We start from the raw sequence: 24,830 nt of genomic DNA, 5'->3' as shown, positions 1-24,830 counted from the left end.
CATCTTTCATGTCTGTCTTTATGGAACTCTTCTGGCGATCCAAACATGGCAAAAAAAGTCTTAGGCTTCTTTCGATGCATCACATTGTTCTCCCAAGATGCATGGTGGATTAGACATCACGGATATTCATGTGCATGTTCTTGCCCACAAGGGAAAAATGTTGCTGCAATTTCTACAAGGGGATCAGCCTTGGGCTCTTATGATGAAGACTCTGGTCACTCATATCAATATTTCTATGTTTGGTCATTGGCAACTCGATCACTGGGATTTCTTTTTTGGCTGCACTTTGCCTAGATGCCCTTTTGTCTCCCGCTTGCTTCTTGACTGGAAGCATGTTCTTTCTCATCTAGAATGAAATGGACAGCAATCTTTGCTTGTGAATTCTTTGAGAGCTGAAAGCATTCACTGGTCGAAAGTCTTTCAACCTCCCTTGGCTTTACAAGAACCTCAACGTTCCTACTTTGTCTCATTTAAAAGCATCACCTCAGTTGCTGAGGTTATAGATGATGCTAATACTGTACTTCCCTTTTCTCTAGCAACCACTACATCTGGATTGGACTCTCATTATCGTCCTTTGTAGCGACAAATTACTTCTATGCTTTCGCCCTTTGTTCTGATTCCTCCTTTGAAACTCCAAGACCGACTGAAAGACCGAACTTTGACTTCTCCACGGTCCTCTTCTCGTCCTTTGAGGCTATCTCAGATTACTGCACCTACATTGTATAAAATCCTTTAGCCTCAACCTTGGGTTTCAGAGAGAGGTGATTATGTTTGATGAATGCATCGCCCAACCAAGTGGTGGAGGAAAAGATTACAACAACTTTGACCCTATAAAGTACCGCTTCGACAACAAGTTTTCTTTTGGTGAGTTCTTTTGGGAGTGTTTCCGTCTAGATAGCTTTTAGCTCATCGACACATTGCTCCTACACTTTGCCATAGATATTCTACTTCTTCGAAGACTATGCCTCACTTGTTTTGGCATTGTCCGTGCTCTCGTGAGTCTTTTGATCTACTTCGACAACACCTACGAGCGAGATTCCCGTCTATTCCATTTGGAAAGTTCTTTTGGCTATCTCAGATTACTGCACCTGCATTGTATAAAATCCTTTTGCCTCAACCTTGGATTCCAGAGAGAGGTGATTATGTTTGGTGAATGCATCGCCCAACCAAGTGGTGAAAGAAAAGATTACAACTTTAAACCTATAAAGTACCGCTTCGACAAGTTTTCTTTTGGCGAGTTATTTTGGGAGTGTTTCCGTCTAGTTAGCTTTTAACTCATCAACACATTGCTCCTACACTTTGCCATAGATGTTCTACTTCTTCGAAGACTATGCCTCACTTGTTTTGGCATTGTCCGTGCCCTCGTGAGTCTTTTGATCTACTTCGACAACACCTACGAGCAAGATTCCCGTCTATTCCGTTTGTAAAGTTCTTTTGGCTATTTGGGTTTCATCCATCGAAACCGAAGTTTCATCTTTTCTTCGTTTGAGTTCACTACTGGACACTACGGATTTTATGGACATATAATTTTCTCTATTTTGCTTTTTTAGGCGTTCTCTGCAACAATCTTTCTCTGATTGATTGCAGACCCATTGCATAGATCATCAGGTCTTTTTTGCATATACTGAAATTTTCAGTTGCCGTAATTGTAGCACCTTTATTTGATATTGCTACTCATAATATAATCAATCAATTATTTCACCCCAAACAAAAAATGTGAGAGAGAGAGAAGCAACTTGCTTTTCCATTTGTCTACCGGTCACACTCCATAAATTAATGTGGATTAGCTAATTTTGGAAGACTTGGACATGGCAAAGTGAACTATTATATCAGTAGCAAAGATAAGGCATAGCTTCATCATTGTCCAAAAAACAAAAAGGGAGGAGGGAGGTAGGAAGGAATATCCTTTGATTGAACTCTTCTGTAGATTCAAAGTTTGATAAATACCAACTAGTTGGTTCTTGATTATCAATATATACCATCAAACCCTTTTCCCAAGGCACTCAAAGAAAACCGCTTCTAAATGCAGACATCCAATTCAAATGGTGTTTTCATGTTGGTGGAATTGCTTGGTAATAGTAGGTACTTTCATAATGTCACTGCAGAGCGCATGTGTCTGGGTTTGTGTGAAAAAATGATTCCAGGCTCAGGGGAACATAAGATGCCACAAATTCAAACCTTGCAATCTTCACGCCATTCGGCATATAATTTTTACACATCAGTTTTTACCACAAGGTCCATCAAAGAACACTGCATTCTAAACCAAATCTTTTCACACCTTGAGAATTTATGAAAGCCTGGTTGACGGAAAGCCATTTCAAGGCAGGCTTGCTGACAAAAGATATACCCATCAAATGCCTGCATGGCAAGAAAAAATCATCATCGAGGCCATGCTGAATGAAGCATTTTGTATACTGGCAATAGTACCTCGATGTTCAAAAGAATAGTACAAATTCTCCTCCTGTATAGGGAGCCACTGAAAATTTTGAGACAAAGCAGATAGTATGACCGCGAACTCTCAACACAGTGCATCCCTGCAATAAAGGCACAATAATCACAAGCCTCTAAGGCTATGGCATCTGAAGAACCCATGTACCATTCTTTGGAGACCATAGACTTTAAGAAACAGCAGCTGTCCCAATACTGTGTCTGTAAACTGCACCATGCACTCTGAAGCTCGATTTCCGTTTCGATGGTATCACATTAAGAGCTTCCACCGGCTATGATTACACTGCTAAATATTCAACCGTCAACCCTAAACCAATGATCCATACAATCTTACAAGCCCACCCACTTAACCCATCTGAAGAATCTTCCTAGTCCTAAAGGCAGATCATAGTCCATCGAAACAGCTGGATCATCCCTAGCATTTTTTGATTTCGACCAGACATACACCCCTCTTTCCTGTCTACTGCCAGGAACAGTATTGTCCAATATAATCGCAACAACAAATGACACCACCATGTTCATGGATAGAAGTGTGTTGAGAATAAAGTTCAACTGCAATAAGAAACACACAAAATCAACCAACTATTCGCTGATGAGGGCATGTCAAGTCACTAGCTTAACGCTAACCCATGTTACAACCCTCTCTCTCCCTCTGTCTCTCTCTCCCCTTTTACCCAGGGCCCTGACAGCATAGGACCAATGACTTCATCAGGACAAGAGCCCACATCGAGTGGCCACCACAGGTACATAGGATTCTGAGCCTGCTCTTTATGGATGCCAGACCAGCGTGAAGATAGGCACAGCACCAGCAAGCAGATGCCCCATCGAGGGACTATCCTCAAAGCATCATATTGCCAGGCAGCCTCACGACACCCACAGGTACATCCCATGGAGAAGAGTAGAGGGTAAGAAGCGGACCTCAGCCAGGTTCAGGTACAGTTCAGATCACTCATGATACATCCTGAACTGGATCCATCTACTTCAGACCTATACACTGCCAAAAGTTTCATGTTTTCCAGTTTAACTTCAGCTTGTTCAGCCTACACTAGGTACTGAATTGCTAGACACTTCACACCCTTATGGACAGTAAAATCAATTAATAGTCAGAGGACAGTGATAAGAAGCCAAGACATCATGTGCAATGTCACAACACACCACATGATATATTGGAAAGGTCACCTTCCCATCTGTAAGAACCCATATGCGGAGAGCGTGGGGGAGGGAGACCTAGGGCAGGATGTTCCCAAGAGAAAAGGAAGAAAGGGGGGGTGCCACATGGGCAGCACCTCACATCAAAGAACATGGAAGGCACCTGGAGCTAGGATGGATCTGCAGCAGCAAAAGGCAACCAGTAGCCAGCACAAGGGAGCCAGAATAGGAGGCGATGACATGGCACTGACATCTGCAGGGTGTACACATCTGTACGGAGCTGGAGAAGGGCCTAGCATGGTGTGGGTTACCAGCAGCCTGGTCGGCCAGGTATAGGGCTGGTAGGGCCAGCAAAAGTACCATACCTAGAAAATGGCAGGGAGAGGCGGGCTGGACCCTGCATATATAGGAGTGTTGGAAAGGTCACCTCCCCATCTGTAAGCCCCAAATGAGGAGAGCGTGGAGGAGGGAGACCTAGGGCAGAAGATACCCAGAGAAGAGAGAGAGGGGGCTGCCACATGGGCAGCACCTCACAAGAAAAGAAAACCGTGTGCAAGGAAGATGGCGTGGATCTGGCCTGGCAAGACAAAGCTTCATGGCAGGCATACGGACTGCAACAGATCCCCATCAAAGGTGCGATGACTCAGCAGGATGTACAGAGCAGTACGGCACAGGACACGTGGCTGGAAAGAGCCTGGCAGAGGGCAGAACCAGCAGGCCTGGTAGAGCAGCAAATGGGGCTGCCAGTGGGCAGTGGCATGCCTTATATAGGGCTGGGACCTTGCCTTGATTGGAGGGCCAAAAGCCCTAGGAGTGTGAGCCAAAGGGCCCTAGTTTTGTGAGCCCTTATAGGGCTGTTTTGGGGCAGACTGGTCGGCCCAAACAGACCAGCCAGTCGGCCCATTTAGGGCTGGCTGGTCGGTTTTCTCAGCAGGCCTTAGGGCCTATAAAAGGAGCGGCTTGTGGCCTCATTTCATATCCAGCAAGTCAGCAAACAGAGGAGCAGCAGGAGCAGCAGAAGCCTGATCTTTGGGCCTACATCCAGGAGGCAAAGCAGGGCCAGAGTTGCTGGGCCAGTCACTGTCTGTGGCATGCACAACCGTGAAGACTTATCATCATTTAAGAGTCCCAAATGTTGCGTACCTTTCAACTATCAAAAGACATGTTTCATTGCTTGGCAATGCTGTGGATTGACCTAGCTCATGATCACCAACCATACAACCATCTTAACCAAAGATTTCACAATTAATATACGATAGGACGCTAGAACCAGACCATAAAGATTTACTCCCATGATCAGATTGAATAGCATGAAGTGGCACAGCCAAAGAAATCCCAAGTCATCACATCACTAAAGATGGATTGCAAAAAATCACACGCATATAAACAAGAGCCACAAGAAGCCTTGAGCTGTGGCAAGAATGGCTTATAAATAGAAGAAAGTTGTGCAGCGAGCAACAGTCAAATGACAATAAAACAACATATCAGGGAGTAATACTGCACACAAGGTTGGAAATTGATAACCCGCAAGCAGCTAGAATCTCACAATAAGGTCATAAATTACAGAATAAGAACTCTTGATATAGCACAAAATTAGCAAGGTCTATCTTGGTGGATGCAGATATGCCATTGGCAACAACTCGTAGGAGAGCAGCATAATCTCTCTCTCTCTCTCTCTCTCTCTCTCTCTCTCTCTCTCTCTCTCTCTCTCTCTCTCTTACTTATAACATTCAAACCTACAAATAAATGTTATGTCTCTTTCCTGGAGTCTGAATATTAGTAACTTACCCCAATGAAACTTGTGTGAACAGGACCATGTGCCGCAATGGTATACGGCTGCAAATTGCTTGGTACAGTGGCTACAGAGTCCGCACTGACACCATACTCTTGGAAGTATGCAGGCACTGATAAGGATAGAAAAAGTGCAAGCCCCACAATGAGAACATTGCGAGAGCTCCCAGTCTCACTATACCTAAGATTTGAAAGGCCCAATGCTGCTAGCATAGCCCACATGACACAAAGAAGACCAGCTACAATAACTTGAGGAATCGATGCAATAATTGCTCCAACTTTACCTGTAAACAAAAAAAAAACCCAATTGATACATAGAGCTACCACCTCTCTCTCTCTCTCTCTCTCTCTCTCTCTCTCTTGCGCGCGCACAAACAACATTGATGGACTTGGATGGAATTCCTTAGACAAAACCCAACACATGTCGGATTCCTGTCCATATCTTGATACTGATCTGTCTGGGCCCTCACATAAGATGCTCAAGGAAGGGTGCAATACAATTATTGAATAAAGTGCAGCAACTTTCCCCTCTCTGAGGATATGTCGTTCACAAAGAGGGAAAGTCTCTAGAACTGTTGTAAATACTCCTAGACCATGCTAGTCAATGATAATTCATAAAAATCATCCAAGTATAATGCTTTAGGATGAGTGGGGAAACAACAGAGGTGACCATCAAGTATAGTTACAGGGTAAGAGTGTTAGAAAAGTGAAATCCCACCAGAGGGTATCCCGCAGCACGAGACCGATATTTTAGCCCAGGAATGACACGCGGAAGTGTTTCATTATGGAATCAAGCTTCCTCAAGTGTGTGTACTTCACAACATTCATGTCTATGTGCAGACTAGCAGACAGACTGTGCTCAGAGACAAATATAGAAGCAACACTCTATATTTCCATCCATCCACAAACTGTACAAGACACAATACCAAAACGTTCTCCTACTAAATGCCTAGCACCTCTAGATCTATGAACCCGAGTGCTCCACTGAGCATATGTAGACTCTCCGTCCAAAGGATCTCTCCACCTCGCTGTCCGGAACTCCAGCTTAGGTGGGCTGCCACTCAAGCTCAGTCTGCAGCTCCTTCAGGTTCACCTTCACCTCTTGTGGATAGGCCCAAGGCTCCTGTCTGCTCTCAAAAGGCTGCTCCAGTTGATGTGTTATGAGGCCAATGGCCTCTCCTTTTATAGGGCTGGGATGCCCAAAATAACCGACCAGCAGGGGGTTTGCACTGACCCCCCTGGCAAACTTTATTTCTGCCCCCCCACTCACTTCGTGGGGTTCACAAAACCGGGCCATCAGGCCCTCGCTTCAATGCAGGGGCCCAGCCCCTAGGTCTGCTCCAACCATGGCCTGGTTGGCTGGCTCCAACAACCAGCCCAACCAGCCCTCTACCTCACCGACCCTGCTGCTGTTCTCCGTGCCATGTCAGCGCCATGTTCAAGGCCCTCTGCTGGCACCACAACCTGCCCATACCATGTGCCCATATGCCATCTGTCCCTGACAATTTGGCCCTGTTCCAGGCCATCTCATGCCTCCATCAGCTCCATACATTGCTGGGTGGTCCCATACATGCCTGTACCATGTACTACTTATGAGTTCCACTGCCAAACTTTTGGGAATCTGCCCATACCAAGCGAACCACCTCATCAGCCTTGCTGGTATCACTGCACAAGCATGCTGCATCCAATCATGGATTGACACGTAGCAGATCCAGCCTGTTGCAGTCCATGTCATCATAGCTGGGTACATTCCCTTGCCTTGTGCTGCCCATGTGACAGCCCCATGCTTCTCTTCTCTCTGTAAGGTCCAGGCTTCCAGCCCCCCGATGCACACGATGACCTGATCTATTCCAACAAAGCGAACTTCCGGAAACGTCCGATGCTGGAACTGGAATGCTTTGGCACAACCCAGAAAGGGACTACCAAGTCCTATGATACATCATCAAATCACATGGAAATATACTAGAATATGAAAAAAAATAACTTTTTACAGCTCTCATTTTCCATTTCAGCTTTGAACCGTTGAAAAGACATAAAATCCATATAAAATTGAAATGTACATCGATGATATATACTTGCAACATGCTTTATGCCATAGAGGTTAGAGGATGGAGTCATGGATGATACATCAAACTACTAACTATATATCAAGGAGCATAGAAAAATGCAAAATAGAAGAGAATGAGGCCTTGATCCCTCAATACAAAATAGACAGAACTCAAGACTCAAGAGAGGTAGATGGCATAGTCCTCTCCCTAGCTTTTGTATCGCATGTGTATGATTTTATTGTCACGTCCCCCCCCCCCTTTTTTGGCACTGATTAGCATTCAGCATCTCCATCACCATGCCAGCAACAAGACAGGACCCTCCGCCCCCCACCCGTGTTCAAAATACACTCTTCTGACCATCCCTTTATGTGGTTTACATGAGAGATTTGTCCCATGAGCTACTGAACCCCCTCGAAGATGATGCAGACCCCGCCCATGCTTCAAACACTCTGGTATCAATGGTTCAATAAGCCACCGATCCTTCTCCATGACTTGATCTACAGCACACCTCATAGCTGGGAAGATGCCACAAAACCCATGGTTTGATGATGGGTGCCGAGAGATAAGATCTCACATAAATGAGGGGACTTTGGGACAGCTTACGATGCTTGAGGCGCAGCAGATATCACATTGCGTGACATAGAATGATGACATGATCAAATCCTTTCGAGGAGAGGATATCACTATTGCATGGGGGCTTCTCTTTGAGGGAAGTCATAACCCCATCACAGATCTAAGCGATTAACACGTGTATGTGACCTTGCTATACGATGTCTCGATCCAAGCACTGCCTGATATGTCTTCTCTGCCCAGACCCACTAAATCCATTTGGTTCAATGCACAAAATGTGCGAGCTACACTTCGTCAGCTCCACGAGGGGCTGTGGACTAAGTAGTATGCACATGGACTGAAGGTCTTGGCTCCGATCTTCGCACAAAGGTTCAACCAAGCCGTATGCCACGGCTTCCCCCTACTTGGAGTACTACCACCGTTGTGCCAATACACAAAGCAAGAGATCCCATGGCACGGAGAACTACCGCACCCTCATGATTGACCACACACTAGCCAAGATCAATGGATTGGTACTAGAGAGCGAGATCGGCTCATACACAAAGACACACAAGTAGAAGGTCTTGGCTCTAATCTTCGCACAAATGTTCAACCATGCCATATGCCATGGATTCCCCCTTGGTTGGAGTACCACCACCATTGTGCCGATACACAAAGCAAAAGATCACATGGACACGAGAACTACAGCACTCTCATCATTGACCACACACTCGCCAAGTTCAATGGATCAGTACTACAAAGAGAGATGAGCTCATACATAGCAGCACATGGCCCTTGGGATAGGCTGGTTTCCACGAGCATCTTGACCCATCTTCACCCTACAATGCCGTCATCGAGGAGGCTAGATCGAGATCCCAAAAAGACTATGATTGCTTTATAGACTTTCGGAAGGCCTTTGACATAGTCTTACAAGCTTGCATGATTAGGAAACTCAAAGAGATGCAAATCCTAAGAGACTTGATGTAGGGAGTGATTACCTTATATGAGTCAAATAGAGGGAGAGTACACACCCCTAAAGGCCTGTTAGATTGGATTGAGAGCAAGATCGAGTGAAGCAAGGATGCCCCGACTCACCAACACACTTCGAGCTCTACATTGATGAGATCATGACTTTCATTGATCGCCTAGGAGGGGAGGGATCCCTGCTTGCAGATTTGATGATACAAATACTATTGTGTGCAGATGACATAGTCCTCATATCCTTCAACACCAAGCCTACAAAGATACCTAGAGGCCCTAGAGGTGTTTTGCAAGTAGAAAGATCTATCAGCAAACCTTGGCAAGACCAAGGTTATCACCTTCAATTCCCCACATGTAGTGCTTCACCAACATAGCTTCACTTACCCAAGAAACCGGTTGAGATCGTGCAATCATAAACCTATCTAGGAGAAGTCTTCACAAGGCCAATTTTCACAATGATTCATGCAACCAGGGCACAACTAACACGAGGGCAAGGACCTCTAGCTCGACTAAATTGACAATGCTTCAGACACTTCCAACACCCTTTGACGAAGGGATAGCTATTCGATACACTTGTGAGATCGACAGAAATGTATCTAGCACCCTTCTAGCAAGGTGACCTATCAGCAAGACTAACTAGTATGCATCCACCCCCCTCCTACTCTACCCTCACAAGGGACAGCACACCCACAACAAAGGCCCTCACTCAACCTAATCTAGCCTCTCACTAGGCAGGCACACCCACAAGGAAGGCTTTTTCTCTCTCTACAATGACATCAAAAGATGTTGACCTCAAATAATATCTTCACAAGGTCTAGGTCCTACCTAACTGGAGAATACCGAGGTTGGCACTATAGCCATCCAAACAACTAGCCGAGAGAAGGGTTAACATGGCTTGGTGTGCGCACATATCCAAATGGATTGCCAATCAAGGTCTTCAAATGGACCACTTCCCTCCCTTCCACTACAGCTTGAATGCCTTATCCCTCTAGATCACCGGATATGAAATCAAAGGTACGATACAATTGGATCTACTCCAACTTATACCACTGACTAGGGGAGCCAAGAGTTCCCGACCAAGGTCAAGTTCTACCATGACCACTGCCTAGAAGCATCAGAGGATGGAGTGATTATCAAACCCAGCTATCTGGCATACAAATAGTCTCACACACACTCAGATAGCCATCGAGCAGATGCAGGTCTCATTCTGATCAATTGAGGATCGAGGGAGGGAGAGCCACAAGCACGCCTGGAGAGCAATGAATATGCAAATTCTGCACACTAGCAAAGGTGGAGGCAAAGGAGCACCTCCTATGTACTTGCCTAGACTATTATGAGATCCAAGGACGGTATCACTGTTCCTTTCAGAAGGGGCAAGGATTTAAGTCGGTCTCGAGGCTGATCTACTTTCATGAACAAGTTTGCGTAGGCCTCTCTCTGAGGAAATGTGGTACCATAAAGAGAGCCTATTGCGACAAATCAGGTGGCAACACCACCAAAAGACAAAGATAGATTGAACACGGTGACATGCAAACGATTTCTATGCACTCAAGTCAATCCGGAGACAATGTGAAGTAGAAGAGAGGAGATAGCTGACATGAGAGCAGAGTGGATCAACAGGAAGAGACGATGCAGAGCGGCTAAGCCAGAGAGATCTAAGGACGATACCACTGTTTCTTTCAAAAGGGGCAAGGGTTTTGAGTCGCTCTCGGGGCTGATCTACTTTCATGAACAAGTTTGCATAGGCCTCTATCTGAGGAGATGTGGTACCATAGAGAGAACCTATTGCAACAAATCAAGTGGCAACACCACCAAAAGACAGAGATAGATCGAACACAACAACAACATGCAAACGAGTTCTATGCATTCGAGTCAGTTCTGAGACTATGCAAAGTAGAGGAGAGGAGATAGCTGACATGAGAGCAGAGTCGATCAACAGGATGAGACAACGCAAAGTGGCTAAGCAAGAGACGCATATACCTAGAATGATGCAAAGGGTGACCAAAGCACGCATGATGAAGGTTAATCCCATTTCAACCCTCCTTAGAGAAGGTCGTTCGAGCCGAGATATCTCTCTTTACATGGTCTACCGAATACAAAGATCACGAAGACCACCGCCTCCCCACAACAACAGATGACTCGACAAAAAGGAATACGAGACATCTTCACATCCCACCGAAGACAAAAATGCAAGACATCTTCGCATCCCATCGGAGAGCCACCATGGCACATGGATATGTATTTTGTGAGCACTAGTTTTGAGTGTTTGAGTTTTTTAGATTATTAGCATAGCACTTAGCAAAGGGCCTAAGCGAGCCCTTTGCCTCAACCCACAGGGCTAGTATGAGTCACTCTTTAATTATACATTGTACTTGGTCTTATAGTCCACGAGGCCTCTCAAACGATAATCCCTCTCTCTCCCTCTCTCTCTCTCTCTACCCACGTGGGTCTTGGTGGTTGAGGCTCTGGTTCGTGTCGTGTGTGTGTGTGTGTGTTCGATCCTTGTGGTCGACTTCGGATACATCTACTATGTGCGTCCTAGGATTGTTCCTACGAAGTTAAAAACTCTCTCTCTCTCTCTCTCTCTCTCTCTCTCTCTCTCTCTCTCTCTCTCTCTCTCCAACCTATCCCCATCACGTGCACCACCTGCCAAAAAGCAATGGTTCTACAAGTTATGCACCCTGGAGGAGGTGGAGAAAAACGAGAACTCCTTATGTACTTTGCCAATCTACTATGAGATTTGTAGGCCATACCACTGCCTTTTCGAGTAGAGGCACCATTTTGGGCCACTTTCATGATCAGGCCTACATTGGTCTCTATCTGATCGAGATGTGACGAAACGTAGAGACCTTGTTGAGACAAATCCGACAACAGGAGGTGAGGGTGACACAAGAGGCTGAGATAGACTCGACATTGCGGCACGTCACAGATTTCTGCATGTTCAAGTCAGAGAGAGCTGGAGACAGAGAAGCACTTCCTATGTACATGCCCAATCTACTATAAGATTCGTGGATGGATATCAGTGCCTTTTCCAAGAAGGGCACAAAATTAGGACCACTTTCTCGGCTGAACCACTTTCATGATCATGTCTGCATTGGTCTTTACTTGATCGAGATGCAGCAACAGAAAGAGACTCTGTTGAGCTAGATCAAACAACACGAGATGATGGCAACATGGGAGAGAAAGCTAGACCGGAGACAGTGGCATGTCACAACCTTCTACACCACCAAGACACAATGGAGTAGAGGTTTGGGGAGGATTAGCTAGCTGATATGAGAGCTGAGTGGATTAGCCGGAGTTGGGGGGGACGAGCCACAAAGACCATAGGGCAGTGAGGACAGATCAAAGCACACACGATGGAGGTCTAGCACACACACACACATATATATACATATGTATATACATATATATATGCATATATATATATGCATATATATATACATATGTATATATACATATACATATGTATATACATATTATATGCATATATACATATACATATGTATATATATACATATTATATGCATATATATATACATATCTATACATATATATACATATATATACATATATACAGATATATATACAGATATACAGATATATATACAGATATACAGATATATATACAGATATATACAGATATATACAGATATATACATATATATACAGATGTATACATATATATACAGATATAGAGATATATATACATATATAGAGATATATATACAGATATAGAGACATAGATGTATGTTTATACATATATATATATACATATATATATATATGTATGTATGTATGTATATATATATACATATATATATGTATATATGTATATACATATATATATGTATATATGTATATACATATATATATGTATATATATATGTGTGTGTACATGCATACGTATGTATGTGTGTATATATATGTGGTGTGCAGAAGGCCTGTAAGGGGACTTGACTACCCCTTACACCCCTCCCTTGCAGCCCACATGGCTTCATATGTACGTATGTATGCATCCGTATACAAACTGTATCGATAAAACGAACAGATGAAACTAGAGCTACAAGGGACTTCCAAAGCACAGACTTAAAGATAACAGGAGACTTAAGCGAGAAGATCTCAAAAGCACAGATTGCTTACCAATAATTGACAACACAATCAATGCACAAGCACCCAATTGCACAGCTCGACGACTTCCCACCTTTGTTACTGCGATAGTGTGCACATTCTCAGTGAGAGTTGTTGCACCAGTGCCCATGCCCCATAGACCAGCAAGTGCACTGGTGAGGCCTTCCATCCCGATGCCCCTGCTTACTACACCAGGTGTTGGAGCCTTTGAAGCCACCAACAATGATGATGCATGGTATGAGCCAACCTGCAAATACTGATTTTAATTAGAGATTAAGGAAACAACAAGTGTAAAAGCACCTCATTTGGAGTCAAACGGTGCAATGCAGATATCATCGTCCCTTGGACACCCAATAAGAGGCTGAGATTACAAAAAAAGTGGTGAATAAATAAACACTTTTAGTTCTTCAACCTCTTGGAGATAACTGTTCTTTCCTTTTACAAGGATGACTTCAAGAGTCGTGAGATTCTTGATGCAGCTGCACATAGTGGCTTCATTGCAAGCTGCTGGGTTTTTTGACATGTATATTGCTTCTTTTATAACTGGAGGTATGACGTGTATCTTGCTTCTTTTACAACTCACGGCATGCACTAAAGATACCTTTTACAAAATGATCATGCATCACAGAGTTACTCACCCTCTACTCTATCCATCTATGCAGACAATCCAAGCATAATATTACAAGCATCACTTCAACAAAATTCAAACATGCTATTAACAAAGTCTTGGATCAATTTCGTGAACAGAAACTACTTACAGAATCCACTGAGGCTATGATAGAGACAACAATCATAACAATCGCTGTTTTGTAATGAAAGGTTGGCATTCCCCATTGAAAAGGGTATGGAAACCTAATCCAAGCAGCTGTCTTCATAGCATTAGAAGTATCAGTGCGGCAATGCTGCATAGTATACACATGCCTTCTACAAGTCTCAGAAATAATATTTGAGATAGGAACATTCATATCACATCCATGGTAGTTGTAAGCTCCTGCCGCCGTAAGTAGGAATGCATAAGCCCAAGTGATTGCAAGGCCCAGCGGAACCTGAAAGAATAGACATCATAAGACTGCTTGGTAGAGCACAATTACAAGAAAATTGAAGGAAAACAGACTTCCCAAAGAGTGGGCTACCAAAGCATACCGCATAAACTTGGAAAATCCTATGACCCAATATTGAGATCTTCCTGAGATGCTGCCACATGATAACATAATGTCAATTCAGTTCCAAGATAAACTTGGAATATCAATTTATTACTTGATGGATTCAAAATATTTCGATGACGCAAAGCCACTATGATCGGAAAAAGCAATCAGCATGTTTACCAAGGCAAAAAATACTATGATGAGAATCTGTGGAATGCCAATCTCTACACATGTGCCAACAACTGGAAAGCCATATGTGAAGAATGAAAGGCCTACTGCTGCCACAGTTGGTGCCACCACCACTGGGTTGATTAACCTGAAAGCAACAAACAGCCACTGGGTAAACTCAGCTAGCTTGAAAAATACCACCTTAAAGTTTGTTGCTAGCATCAATAAGCAAAAGCATCAATTCATCATGGAGTCCTTCAAGATTGTGCAAGAAATAAATATGAGAACTCCATGAGAGATCATCACCACATGCGACAAAAGTCTATGTATGCCAAAACAGAAGAAGGTCCAATCAGCTGTCCAATTAGCCAGATGATATATTTACTCAGGCAGTACAAAAAAACACAAAGCTTGAGAGGTAGTCGTATATCCAAGAATGATGAGCAATTGGTCGATATTTTCAGCCCAACCTGTATTTGATAGCAATTGAATGATGAGCAATTACATTACCATTTGTTCTAGACAGTACTTAACTGCTGTCCTGACAGTACCAAACTCTGTTAATTCATTTGCTACTAGGATCTACAAAGAGCTACTATATACCTAGATGAATCCAAGAACATTCCCAAACTCATCCTCTAAAAATACAACATAGTGCAGTTTCAATCTCACGATAGTCACTCATAAGATTGAAAACCATAAACTCCATCACGCATAGCAGGGACTAGCTACTATGACATCCCCACAGATGTCATCAGCGCCCAACAGTGGGTGTAGACCATAGTATAAAAATATGCTCACACATACAAATCTACACACCCACACATACCTAAGCATCCATTTATACAAAGTCTTCGTGCTGAGTTCCTGTCGGCACTCCGGAGATGAAGGGCAGACTCAGCCATGACGAAGGCTAGCACTAGAGGAGAAGGCTAATCAAAAAGTAGTCCAAAATCTCTTCATTCAAGCTACAACTGCTTGTGAAGTCTAAACAATTTCATTTTAGTCTCTCCCAAACGAGCATCTAAATCTAGCTAATAGGGCAACACACCATTTAAGATAGAAAGAATTATCGCAATACCAGCAGGCTGCAACTTGGTCGAAAACTAAAATTTGCATGTCCACTAATACAGCAAAAGCATATACCTAGATGAATCCAAGAACATTCCCAAACTCATCCTCTAAAAATGCAACAGAGTGCAGTTTCAATCTCACGATAGTCACTCATAAGATTGAAAACCATAAACTCCATCACACATGGCAAGGACAAGCTACTATGACATCCCCACTGACGTCATCAACGCCCCCAGCAGTGGGTCTATGTGTTGGTAAACTGAAAGGAAAGCATGGAGTGAACACAAACTGAGAATTCTTACTTATGGAATGAAGAAAGATGAGGTCCTTAAGTAGGCACCTCTTACATGATCACTGACATCACTGATGACCTCTAAGCTCCACAATCATCTCCTCAATCTGCTCCTAGATTCTCTCAATCATCCTATGTGGCTTCTACAACCACCTAACAGTGCTTATGGGCACCTAACTGTGCCTCTAGCACACACACATAGAAACCAAGGTGTGCCTGGGGCATACACCTTGAGATATCCCAACATACCCCCCCTCAAGGGAATGCCTCAGGCTATGTCAAGGATACAACTAGCACAAGGTGTCACATGCCATCTCATGGTGGTCATGGGTCTATCAATGGCTAGGATCTCAAGCTAGCAAGGGTTCCCATGGGTGTAAGGTAAACAAAAGGGATACAAAAAAGACCTTCCAATGGTTATCTCCCCTGCATGTACATGCACACAATATCTGCAAGAGGTACCATGGAAATACATACACATGGCCTACATCATATGGTGACCAGAGGTATTTACAAAACACACAATAGTTTATTTCATTCATTTTGGAGGACTATCCAAGCTGAGTATCTTGACTCAACAAAAAAGAGAGATCTGGAGCATACATGGAGATGATTCAAAAAGCATAATCTTCATAGAATGCCTCATCTTGTAGAGGCACATCAACTGAAAGTAGATTGGCATTTTCTAACTTTGAAGTTGCTTCCTTTTTGGCTCTACAAAACTTTCCATGATGATTGTTTTTGCCACAGTGTTTGCATGGATTGATCTTGAAGCAATCTTTTGAGAGGTGATTAGTCTTCCCACAATGATTGCAAGGTGAAAACTTGCCCTTCTAGATTTTTATGGCATAGGCTGTGTCATTGCCTTTCCGGAGTTCCATGTGCCTTTCTTCTTCTTGAAGAGCAGAGATAAGACCTTCAAGATTAGGATTAGGAAGATTTTTCAAAGTGGTAACAACATGATCATAATCTTCAGGCATACTCTTGAGCAACACTGCCATAGCATCATCTGTAGTGATAGGAGAGTTGATAGAAGCAAGTTGAGTCATGAGACTCCGCATGTAATTGACATGGGCAGCCAAAGGAGTGCCACTAACCATCTTCAATTCAAAGAAAGCAATCTTAAGTGACAATTTTGAGATGTGAGAGCTAGCACCAAAAATAATGTCAAGCTTCTGCCAAGCTTCTGAAGGAGACTCTAAGTCAGAGATGTGATGAATATAGTCATCTCCTAAGGTAAGAGCAATGATGCCATATGCTTTCTCCTCTCTAGCAGGATCTCTTGCTGGGTGTGTCGGAGCTGAGGATTCTCAAGCATTGGAGGCTGTTGAAGAAGAAGTTGAAGCCGGTTTGACAAGCCCCCAGAGGTTTTCCCTCATCAATGCAAATTTCACCTTCATCTACCATGTGTGAAAGCCCTTACCATTGAACTTATCCATATTCAAGATGGTAGCCATGAGAGGGTCTAACCCAAAATGGGCAGTGTCTACTCTCTTAGAAGGCTAGAAAGAGTTAAAGAGCTTCAAAATACAAGCATTTAAAATAGCAAAGGCTTGCGACCAAATTCCATACTACAAAACATGATGTTTTCACTTGCATACTTCATAGAGGTGGCTAAATGAAAGCATTCCAAGCAAATCCAGGTATAGCAACTGAAAGCAAAGCTGTAGCCACAATTGTACTGATGCTATTTAACACTGTAAAACATTAGAAATGCTAAAATAGCATCTAATGTAGCATCACACTCACAACCTTGTCAAAACTGTCTAAAATAGAGACCTGAACTTAGAGGGCTTGTATCTCACTCTCCAAAGCAAAGAAAAAGGGGCTTTCTGAAGCAAAAGAAAGCTCATATACCAGAGAAGATCCAGCACAGAGGTTGGGCAAAATGGCACGCGATATTGTTGGCTGGAGCGTCGTCAAAATCGACTGGTTTTTGCTTGATTTCTCCTTGAATATGCAGCCATTGCTGCTCAGATTTCAACACAAGATAGCCCAAGGTATGGAGAAGCTTTCCCTGAAAGGAATTAGAGAAAGATGAAGAAGACACAGAGAAATCACAGAAGATAGGTTCGACGATTTTCGTGGAATGGCGACTAGCAGCGACGATGATTCCTCAATTGCTTGCAGGTGGAAGTTCGCCCATTCGAGAGGTATCTCCAACAGGAAGGGCTTGGAGAATGGCGGAGGAACGGAGGAGAACAAGCTTTAACAAGATTTGGGAAGAAGGGGAAGAAATGGTGAAGATGAAGAAGAAGAAGATGGAGAAGAAGAAGATAATGTGGCACAAATGGGCTCAAGGAGGATCAAAGGGCTCTGATACCATGTTCGTAAACTGAAAGGAAAGCATGGAGTGAATACAAACTGAGAATTCTCACTTATGGAATGAAGAAAGATGAGGTCCTTAAGTAGGCACCTCTTACATGATCACTGACATGACTGATGACCTCTGAGCTCCACAATCATCTCCTCAATCTGCTCCTAGATTCTCTCAATCATCCTATGTGGCTTCTACCACCACCTAATAGTGCTTATGGGCACCTAACTGTGCCTCTAGCACACATACATAGAAACCAAGGTGTGCCAGGGGCATACACCTTGAGATATCCCAACACTATATACCTAGATGAATCTAGGAACATTCCCAAACTCATCCTCTAAAAACACAACATAGTGCAATTTCAATCTCATGATAGTCACTCACAAGGTTGAAAACCATAAACTCCATCATGCATAGCAAGGACTAGACCATAGTATAAAAATATGCTCACACATACAAATCCACACACCCACACATACCTGAGCATCCATTTATACAAAGTCTTCGTACTAAGTTTCTATCTACAAAGAGCTACCACTCTTTGGGTGACTATCAATTGCAATTGAATATAAGTGTAGGTCTAGTCCATGCATCCTACCAACACCCTCTGCTAACCATGTGCTGTCCATTGGCATCTCAACAAATAGCTGCACCATGTCCCGAATGACCTAAGAAGGACCCATAAAGTCCGTATGGCTAGCTTTTGCTGGTTTTGTTGCTTTTTATGCAAAGCAAAAGTCCTTGCTCAAAATCTCCCTCTTTGAACTCCAAACATGTCCTCAATCGGCATTCTCTCTCAATTTACCATCATGCATGTTGTTTTATGCATGTCTTCCATCCGTTCCAATTCACTCTTAGCTAGCTGATTCTTATAGCCATGTTACAATTGCCGAAGACATCTCAACCTTGCATGCTATGACATCTCAACCTTGCATGCTATGACATCTCAACCTTGCATGCATAGCATACAAGGTTGAGATGCCGAAGCTTGCATGCATAGCATGCAAGGTTGAGATTCCTTCGGCAATTGAAGCATGGCTATAAGAATTAGGAAGCCAAGAATGGATGGAAGCTCTCGTGTAATTTGAATAAAAGAATATGCATAATGGTAAATTGAGCAAGTATGCCTATTGAGGACATGTTTGGAATCCGAAGAGGAACTTTTGCTTTGCATAAAAAGCAAGAAAACCAACAAGAAGCTTGCCATATGTACTTGATGGGTCCCTCTTAGAAGATTCAGGGCTTGGCTTATTTGTTGAAGTGAGACATATAGAACCCACTCTTCTGTTCATATCTTATTGCATAAAGATCTGTGTTTGGCTATAATGTACATTTTTTTCGAAACTGCCACTGATGGATGAGGAGGGCCATATTCTCTTGGGCCATCAAATGTGTTTGCGATCTCCCCACCTTGAAGGCATGTGGGTCCCAAGGTTCAAGTCTACTTACAACGTCCTTCTATGGAGGATGTGGACCGCAAAAATGTGCCTTTAACGTCCAAGCCCTCAAGAATGAAGACCTTAGTGGGGCACCTAGCATGAGGCACAATAAGTATTATTGAATACCTCACTACATGCCCAGTATTATTGAATACCTCACTACATGCCCAAGCCACACCATTTTGTTACAATCCCATCCTCCATCCTAAGGATCAGCTCATATAAGTTGCTTTTATGCTAGCATCTCCGAAAACTCTGAAGAAAAATTTTCTTTTGGGCAAGAATTTGTAACATAGGATGCTTATTCTATATATAGTGGCTAGTTTGGATAGTTCTACATGTAATGCACGCCCCTCACTAGAGCTGGCTGCCTTATCAATCAAACCTAGAGGCACTCTTCTATCCCCAGGCTTCTATCATTGTCCCAAGGTTCCATCCTCAGACTTTAACATTGAGCATTAATGTAAGGCAACACTACATGTATCCTTCCAATCTTGTGGATGTACTACTTTTAGCTGTAACAATAAGAGCTCTGAAAGGAAGCTTTGTCTCTCCCGAGAGACATCCCATTGTAGGGCTTCTTTGCTTGACAGGTGAAGCATTCCTTGAAATCCGGATTTTCTCCATGAAGTAAACAAACTCATAAATATCAATGAGTCTTTCCCAAAGAAGCCCAAGGCTACACTAGTAAAAAGCTTCACAGAAGGACACTCACAAACATTGCAATCACTAATAGTTCAATGAAAAGGGACACTCAAAGAGTTTCACTGATTAGCCAAAACTATTGCAAATGGTTACCATATGCACTCCTTGTGTGAGCGAGAAGAAATCCAAATCATGTGCACATAAACAAGAGATACACAAATAATAAAAAGTGGCAGACAAAGTTTCACACACCTTAGAAAGATTGCCATCAATCCTGAGTATCCCAAAAGCATTTGAAACACTGAGGCTACAATGATTGCTCCCTGCAACTCCCTCATAGTGTCTTTAAACCTCTGTATTTCAAATAAGCAATTATCAAAATGTGCCAGCATATTCTGCAGAATGCAAGACTTTTAAGAGCTCCTTTAATTATTGAGTAATGCAATCAGTTTACTCGAAATGACCTCCGTAGTATGCAGTTCAAAGGACATTACATAGTATTGCTAGCAATGACAAAAATGGGCATATGTATTCATCACATGCATAGCCCAAGCGTAGCATCTTGTCTTAAGTATGAAAATCCACTCTAAGTATGCTTGCTGTGGAACATAACAGGTGTCCTACGGGCCCATCCCTGTGCATACGCAGGTACTTATCTCATATAACACACCAGGTTTGATTTATGCAAACCATTATACCTTTTACAAATTCAGATTTTTTTTATTTATGCAAAACCATTATGACAACTTTGACAATTCTTTGCAAGCGTATTTCAGCACACTGAGTGTCTGTGGCTTCTTTCCAGTTACATATATCATCAGACATATTTCTGAATTTAGTCTCATAAATCGAAATAAAAACGAGCCTCGACTTGTCCATTAGCAAAGCTTCAGATAGAGGGATATTAGCAGTCTTGTCCATTGGCAGCTTACATCTTTTTGGTGCAGGCTCTGCAGCTTACACCTGTAGAAGCTTACATGTTTTTGGTGCAGGCTCAGCAGCTTACATCTTTTTGGTGCAGGCTTAGCAGCTTCACATATTAGCAGCTTACATCTTTTTGGTGCAGGCTCAGCAGCTTACACCAGTAGTTCCATACCACATGCATGAAGGTCAAACTCTGTTACCTACTCCCATCAGCAGCTCCTACTACACCACTGGCAGGTCACAAGCGTGAAGACCCTATTTCTTATATTTGCTCGAGGGTAAACATATGCAAATACTATGCCTCTCTAAAGGCAACCAGTTGACACAACCATGATTAAGGATAGCACTAGAGAACGCCACTAATGAAATGTAGTCCTCAATCAAGTTGTAGAAAGTCATTCTCAGAAGAACAAAATATCAAGATGAATGCGCAGAGATCATATTTATGCAAGGAGCATATGGAAAATATCCCATATCTAAAGGCAAGTACTGACTCGGTCCTGATTAAGGATAGCATTATATAACACTCATCAAATCTAACCCTTGAAATTTGGAGAGACAGACGCTCAATGGAAAGACACTATTTGATCACTTAACCTCTTTTTTTAAAGAACAACGTAACATATATTCAGAAGTTTTACAAGTCTATTCAAGACTGCAAACATTATCCTTGACAAAGGCCAGCATTAAAGGACCATGAACCAAAGGAAGTCCTGCACTGAATAAGTAACTGACATGCGTGAGAAACTTACATTGTTACTTATATTGGAAAAATCTGGTGAGTTGATGATTGCAAGAGCAGGCGCCAGATAAACAAACGATGCCCCTTGAATAAGAGGGAGCCTTGAACCAAAGAAAGAATGTAAAAGAGTTGTGATCCCGGAAACCAGAAGCACAGTTGAAATCACATACGCGGTATCCTTCTGAAAAGCAAGTAAAAGCACAGCTTCATCAGCAACAAAAATAAAACCTTCACCCCAAACATCGAGGCAAAGGTACAATCAGCGAGTGTCATAAAAATCCTTGACAAGGACAAACCCAGGAAAGGACTTGAAACTTTCATAAAGAAATTCCATCAAAACTTTCAGATCTCATTACACAAGCCTATTAGTAGATTTTCACTTACATCATCCCCTCCCATTGCTGGCACAATCACCAGTGGAATAAGGACAAGAGAGCCAATTATGGAGACGTAATGCTGAATCCCGTAAAGGACAAGAGGAACTGTGCACAAGATGCAGCCACAAAATATAGTTTGCCATGAGACTGAGAAGCCAACAAATCATTCTGACCAAAATTAAAAGCTTTACTGCTATAGAATTAAAGATCACATTCCTAATCGTCGGCATTGCATTCGTTAGAAGAGGTAATATAAAAAAAGACTTGGCAGAGCACGCGCCAAGACATGCTAGGTAAAATTCACATCGATGCAAACTTTCAAACCACTCAGGAAAGGGTAACGACTATCGAGGGCAATTCTTGTTTTGAGAGAAAACTTAATGTTTTGCCTTATGGTTTGATGAGTTAAAGGTTGCACGTCAATCATCAAAATCGAAATAAGCCAACATACGAGTGACACGTAAGAGTCGTCTAATGATGATTTCCAACAGAACTGTCAGAAATGTGTCGAGGTTGGATGCGTTAGCTTTTGAGTTTAAAGGTTCAACTCGACGCTCAAAAAGCAGAACAGTCTGAAAGAAAGATGCTGCTCTCAGGTCCAACCACGCCTTTGCATTGCCAAGCCGATGGTCTTCGAAAAGCAGATGACATGCACTCTGATCGTTCTAAGGATCGTAATGATCTGAGAACTTTGAGATGCCTAAAACTAAAAGACAAGCCTAAATCATATCGATGGCAGTTATATACTCCTCATCTCCTTGAATGATTGGGCTATGTCTTGGAAAGGGATCAACGTGTGCCATTTGTTGTCAAGAAAGTAAAGTCTGGAGATAAGGATCATTGAAATGTATGTAGGCTGATAGGAGAGCAGAAACACCGAACCCTCAAACTTACTGATAGAGTCTATTTCTCGCACAAAACTCACGCACTGCAAATAACCAGACAGAAAGGAGAGCGTGAAAGAAGCACTGGGAGACAAAAACGAAACGAAAACTCACGAGGTCCCGGGCTTTCTCGGATCTCATACTTCATATGCGACTGCTTCGCCATCACATCCTCTGCGTCTTGGGATTGAGACATAAGATCCACCTCTGAGTCCTTGAAACCTTTCATGGGTACCTCGATCCGAGTATGCAATCCCTCTCCATCGCTAGCTCCTCCTCTGCCTCCAGGCCTTCCAGGAGGCGGCGGTAGTGATGGAGGCGGAGGAGCAGGAGGAAAAAATGGCGGAGCAGCAGCAACTGGTGCTGCTGGCATTGCTTCGTTCTCGGGGACTCTGTGTGGAATCTGGACTTCCGCTCTGGTTCTGCCATTCTCTCGTCGTCCATTGCCGCTGCTGGAAACCACCTCTGGGACGGGAGCCTCTGCTGCCACCGCTGGAGTTACCGTCTTCCCCACGCTCGTGCTCATCTCCGTGTCCCTCGTCTCTGTATCGCTGGCAGCGCTCCCGCTCTCGCCAGATAGATTGCTCTTGAAGCCCGTCCTTCGAGCCCATGATCCAAGCACTCGCGGGTTGTGGCTGGGATCAGATGGTGAATCCTCCATTCTTGATGGATAAGCCTGTAGTCCGTTACTCGTCAAGGAAGGCGCTTCAGCATTACGCTCAGATCAAGCACCGATGACCCGTGAGAAAATCTGGAGCTAGCTCGGCCTCCAATCTGTTCGAAAGTTCTTATCTTTCATCCTCGGACCGCAAGGCAATGCACTGTCCCCACCGTCTTCTACAGTCCAAACGTGAGTCGCTCCCACGTTAGTCGCGAGTCTCCCCTGCTGCACGGCGCTTCCCAGATACGCCAAAACACGAGATGTTCCCTGTGTGCAAAAGTCAGATCTACTGAGAATGTGGGTGGCGACTAGCGGTGGGAGAGCGAGCTCAAAGGAAGCTTATACTGAGCGATCAAGGAACAGTAGTAGAAACAAGTGTGAGTGTGAGAGAAGACAGGCTGGAGATAACGCTAATGGGGGCGGTTAATCTGAGGGGTAAGGGGGGGAAGGGAGACGTTGATTGAGGTGTCAAAGCGCGCTCCGGAAGGCCCGGGCCCCGGAGGGTCGTTTGAAAAGGACTAGAGGCACTCGCTGTGGCAACGAGGAGATCAGTCAAACCTTGGCCCTCTCTTGCATAGGGAATAATATGCATTGGAGTTGCGGTTGCAACTGGGAGAAGCCGGCAAAAGGCTTGAAAGATGCCACATGCAGTGGAAGGCAACAGCAGCAAAAAGCCTTGCACTGCTCCGCAGAAGGAGAGAGAAGGGACGAAGAGTCGAAAGAGGATTCTTTGGAGAGAGGGCACCTGATGCAGGGTAAGGCAAAAGCTTCTGTGTGTGTGTGTGTGTGAAAGAGAGAGACAGACAGACACAGAGAGAGATGCTGCTGAGCAGAGGAGGCAAGCTTGTGTGTGTGGGAGAGAGAGAGGTGCTGCTGGATGCAGACGCCAGAGAAGGCAAGCTTGTGTGTGTGTGAATGTGAGAGAGAGAGAGAGAGAGAGAGAGATACTGCTGATGCAGAGGATGCAAGCTACTGTATGTGTGTTTGAGAGAGAGAGAGAGAGTGTGTGTGTGTGTGTGTGAGAGAGGTGCTTTCACAAAAAAGTGTGTGTGAGAGAGAGAGAGA

General features: G+C 43.6%; 1 protein-coding gene across 1 annotated transcript; it reads right to left on the bottom strand.

The window, feature by feature from the left end:
* Positions 1-1,982: 1,982 nt before the first annotated feature.
* On the bottom strand, positions 1,983-24,704 carry LOC147887725 (nucleobase-ascorbate transporter 12-like). The gene is made up of 10 exons (XM_087393166.1): positions 23,219-24,704; positions 22,228-22,325; positions 21,854-22,024; positions 20,430-20,530; positions 14,420-14,555; positions 14,238-14,288; positions 13,853-14,140; positions 13,107-13,341; positions 5,386-5,672; positions 1,983-3,000 (listed from the first exon to the last, which is right to left on the bottom strand). The coding sequence occupies exons 1-10, from the start codon at positions 23,763-23,765 to the stop codon at positions 2,779-2,781; spliced, it is 2,136 nt and encodes a 711-aa protein (XP_087249292.1). The 5' UTR covers positions 23,766-24,704; the 3' UTR covers positions 1,983-2,778.
* Positions 24,705-24,830: the final 126 nt, after the last annotated feature.

This window comes from Dipteris shenzhenensis, chromosome 22 (assembly GCF_047967505.1).
Source record: "Dipteris shenzhenensis isolate YYH24624 ecotype China chromosome 22, Dip_SZ_1.0, whole genome shotgun sequence".
NCBI lineage: Eukaryota > Viridiplantae > Streptophyta > Polypodiopsida > Gleicheniales > Dipteridaceae > Dipteris > Dipteris shenzhenensis.
Note: the sequence above shows the minus strand (reverse complement) of the source record. Positions and strands in the feature narration are given on the sequence as shown.

Excerpts from the sequence above, each read along its gene's own strand:
- LOC147887725 (XM_087393166.1), bottom strand. The coding sequence starts at position 23,765 with ATGGAGGATTCACCATCTGATCCCAGCCACAACCCGCGAGTGCTTGGA. Across the intron at positions 14,556-20,429 it reads TTGATGGCAATCTTTCTAAG|GTTAATCAACCCAGTGGTGG; the intron begins GTGTGTGAAACT and ends TGTTGCTTTCAG. Across the intron at positions 3,001-5,385 it reads TTCACACAAGTTTCATTGGG|TTGAACTTTATTCTCAACAC; the intron begins GTAAGTTACTAA and ends TTCTTATTGCAG.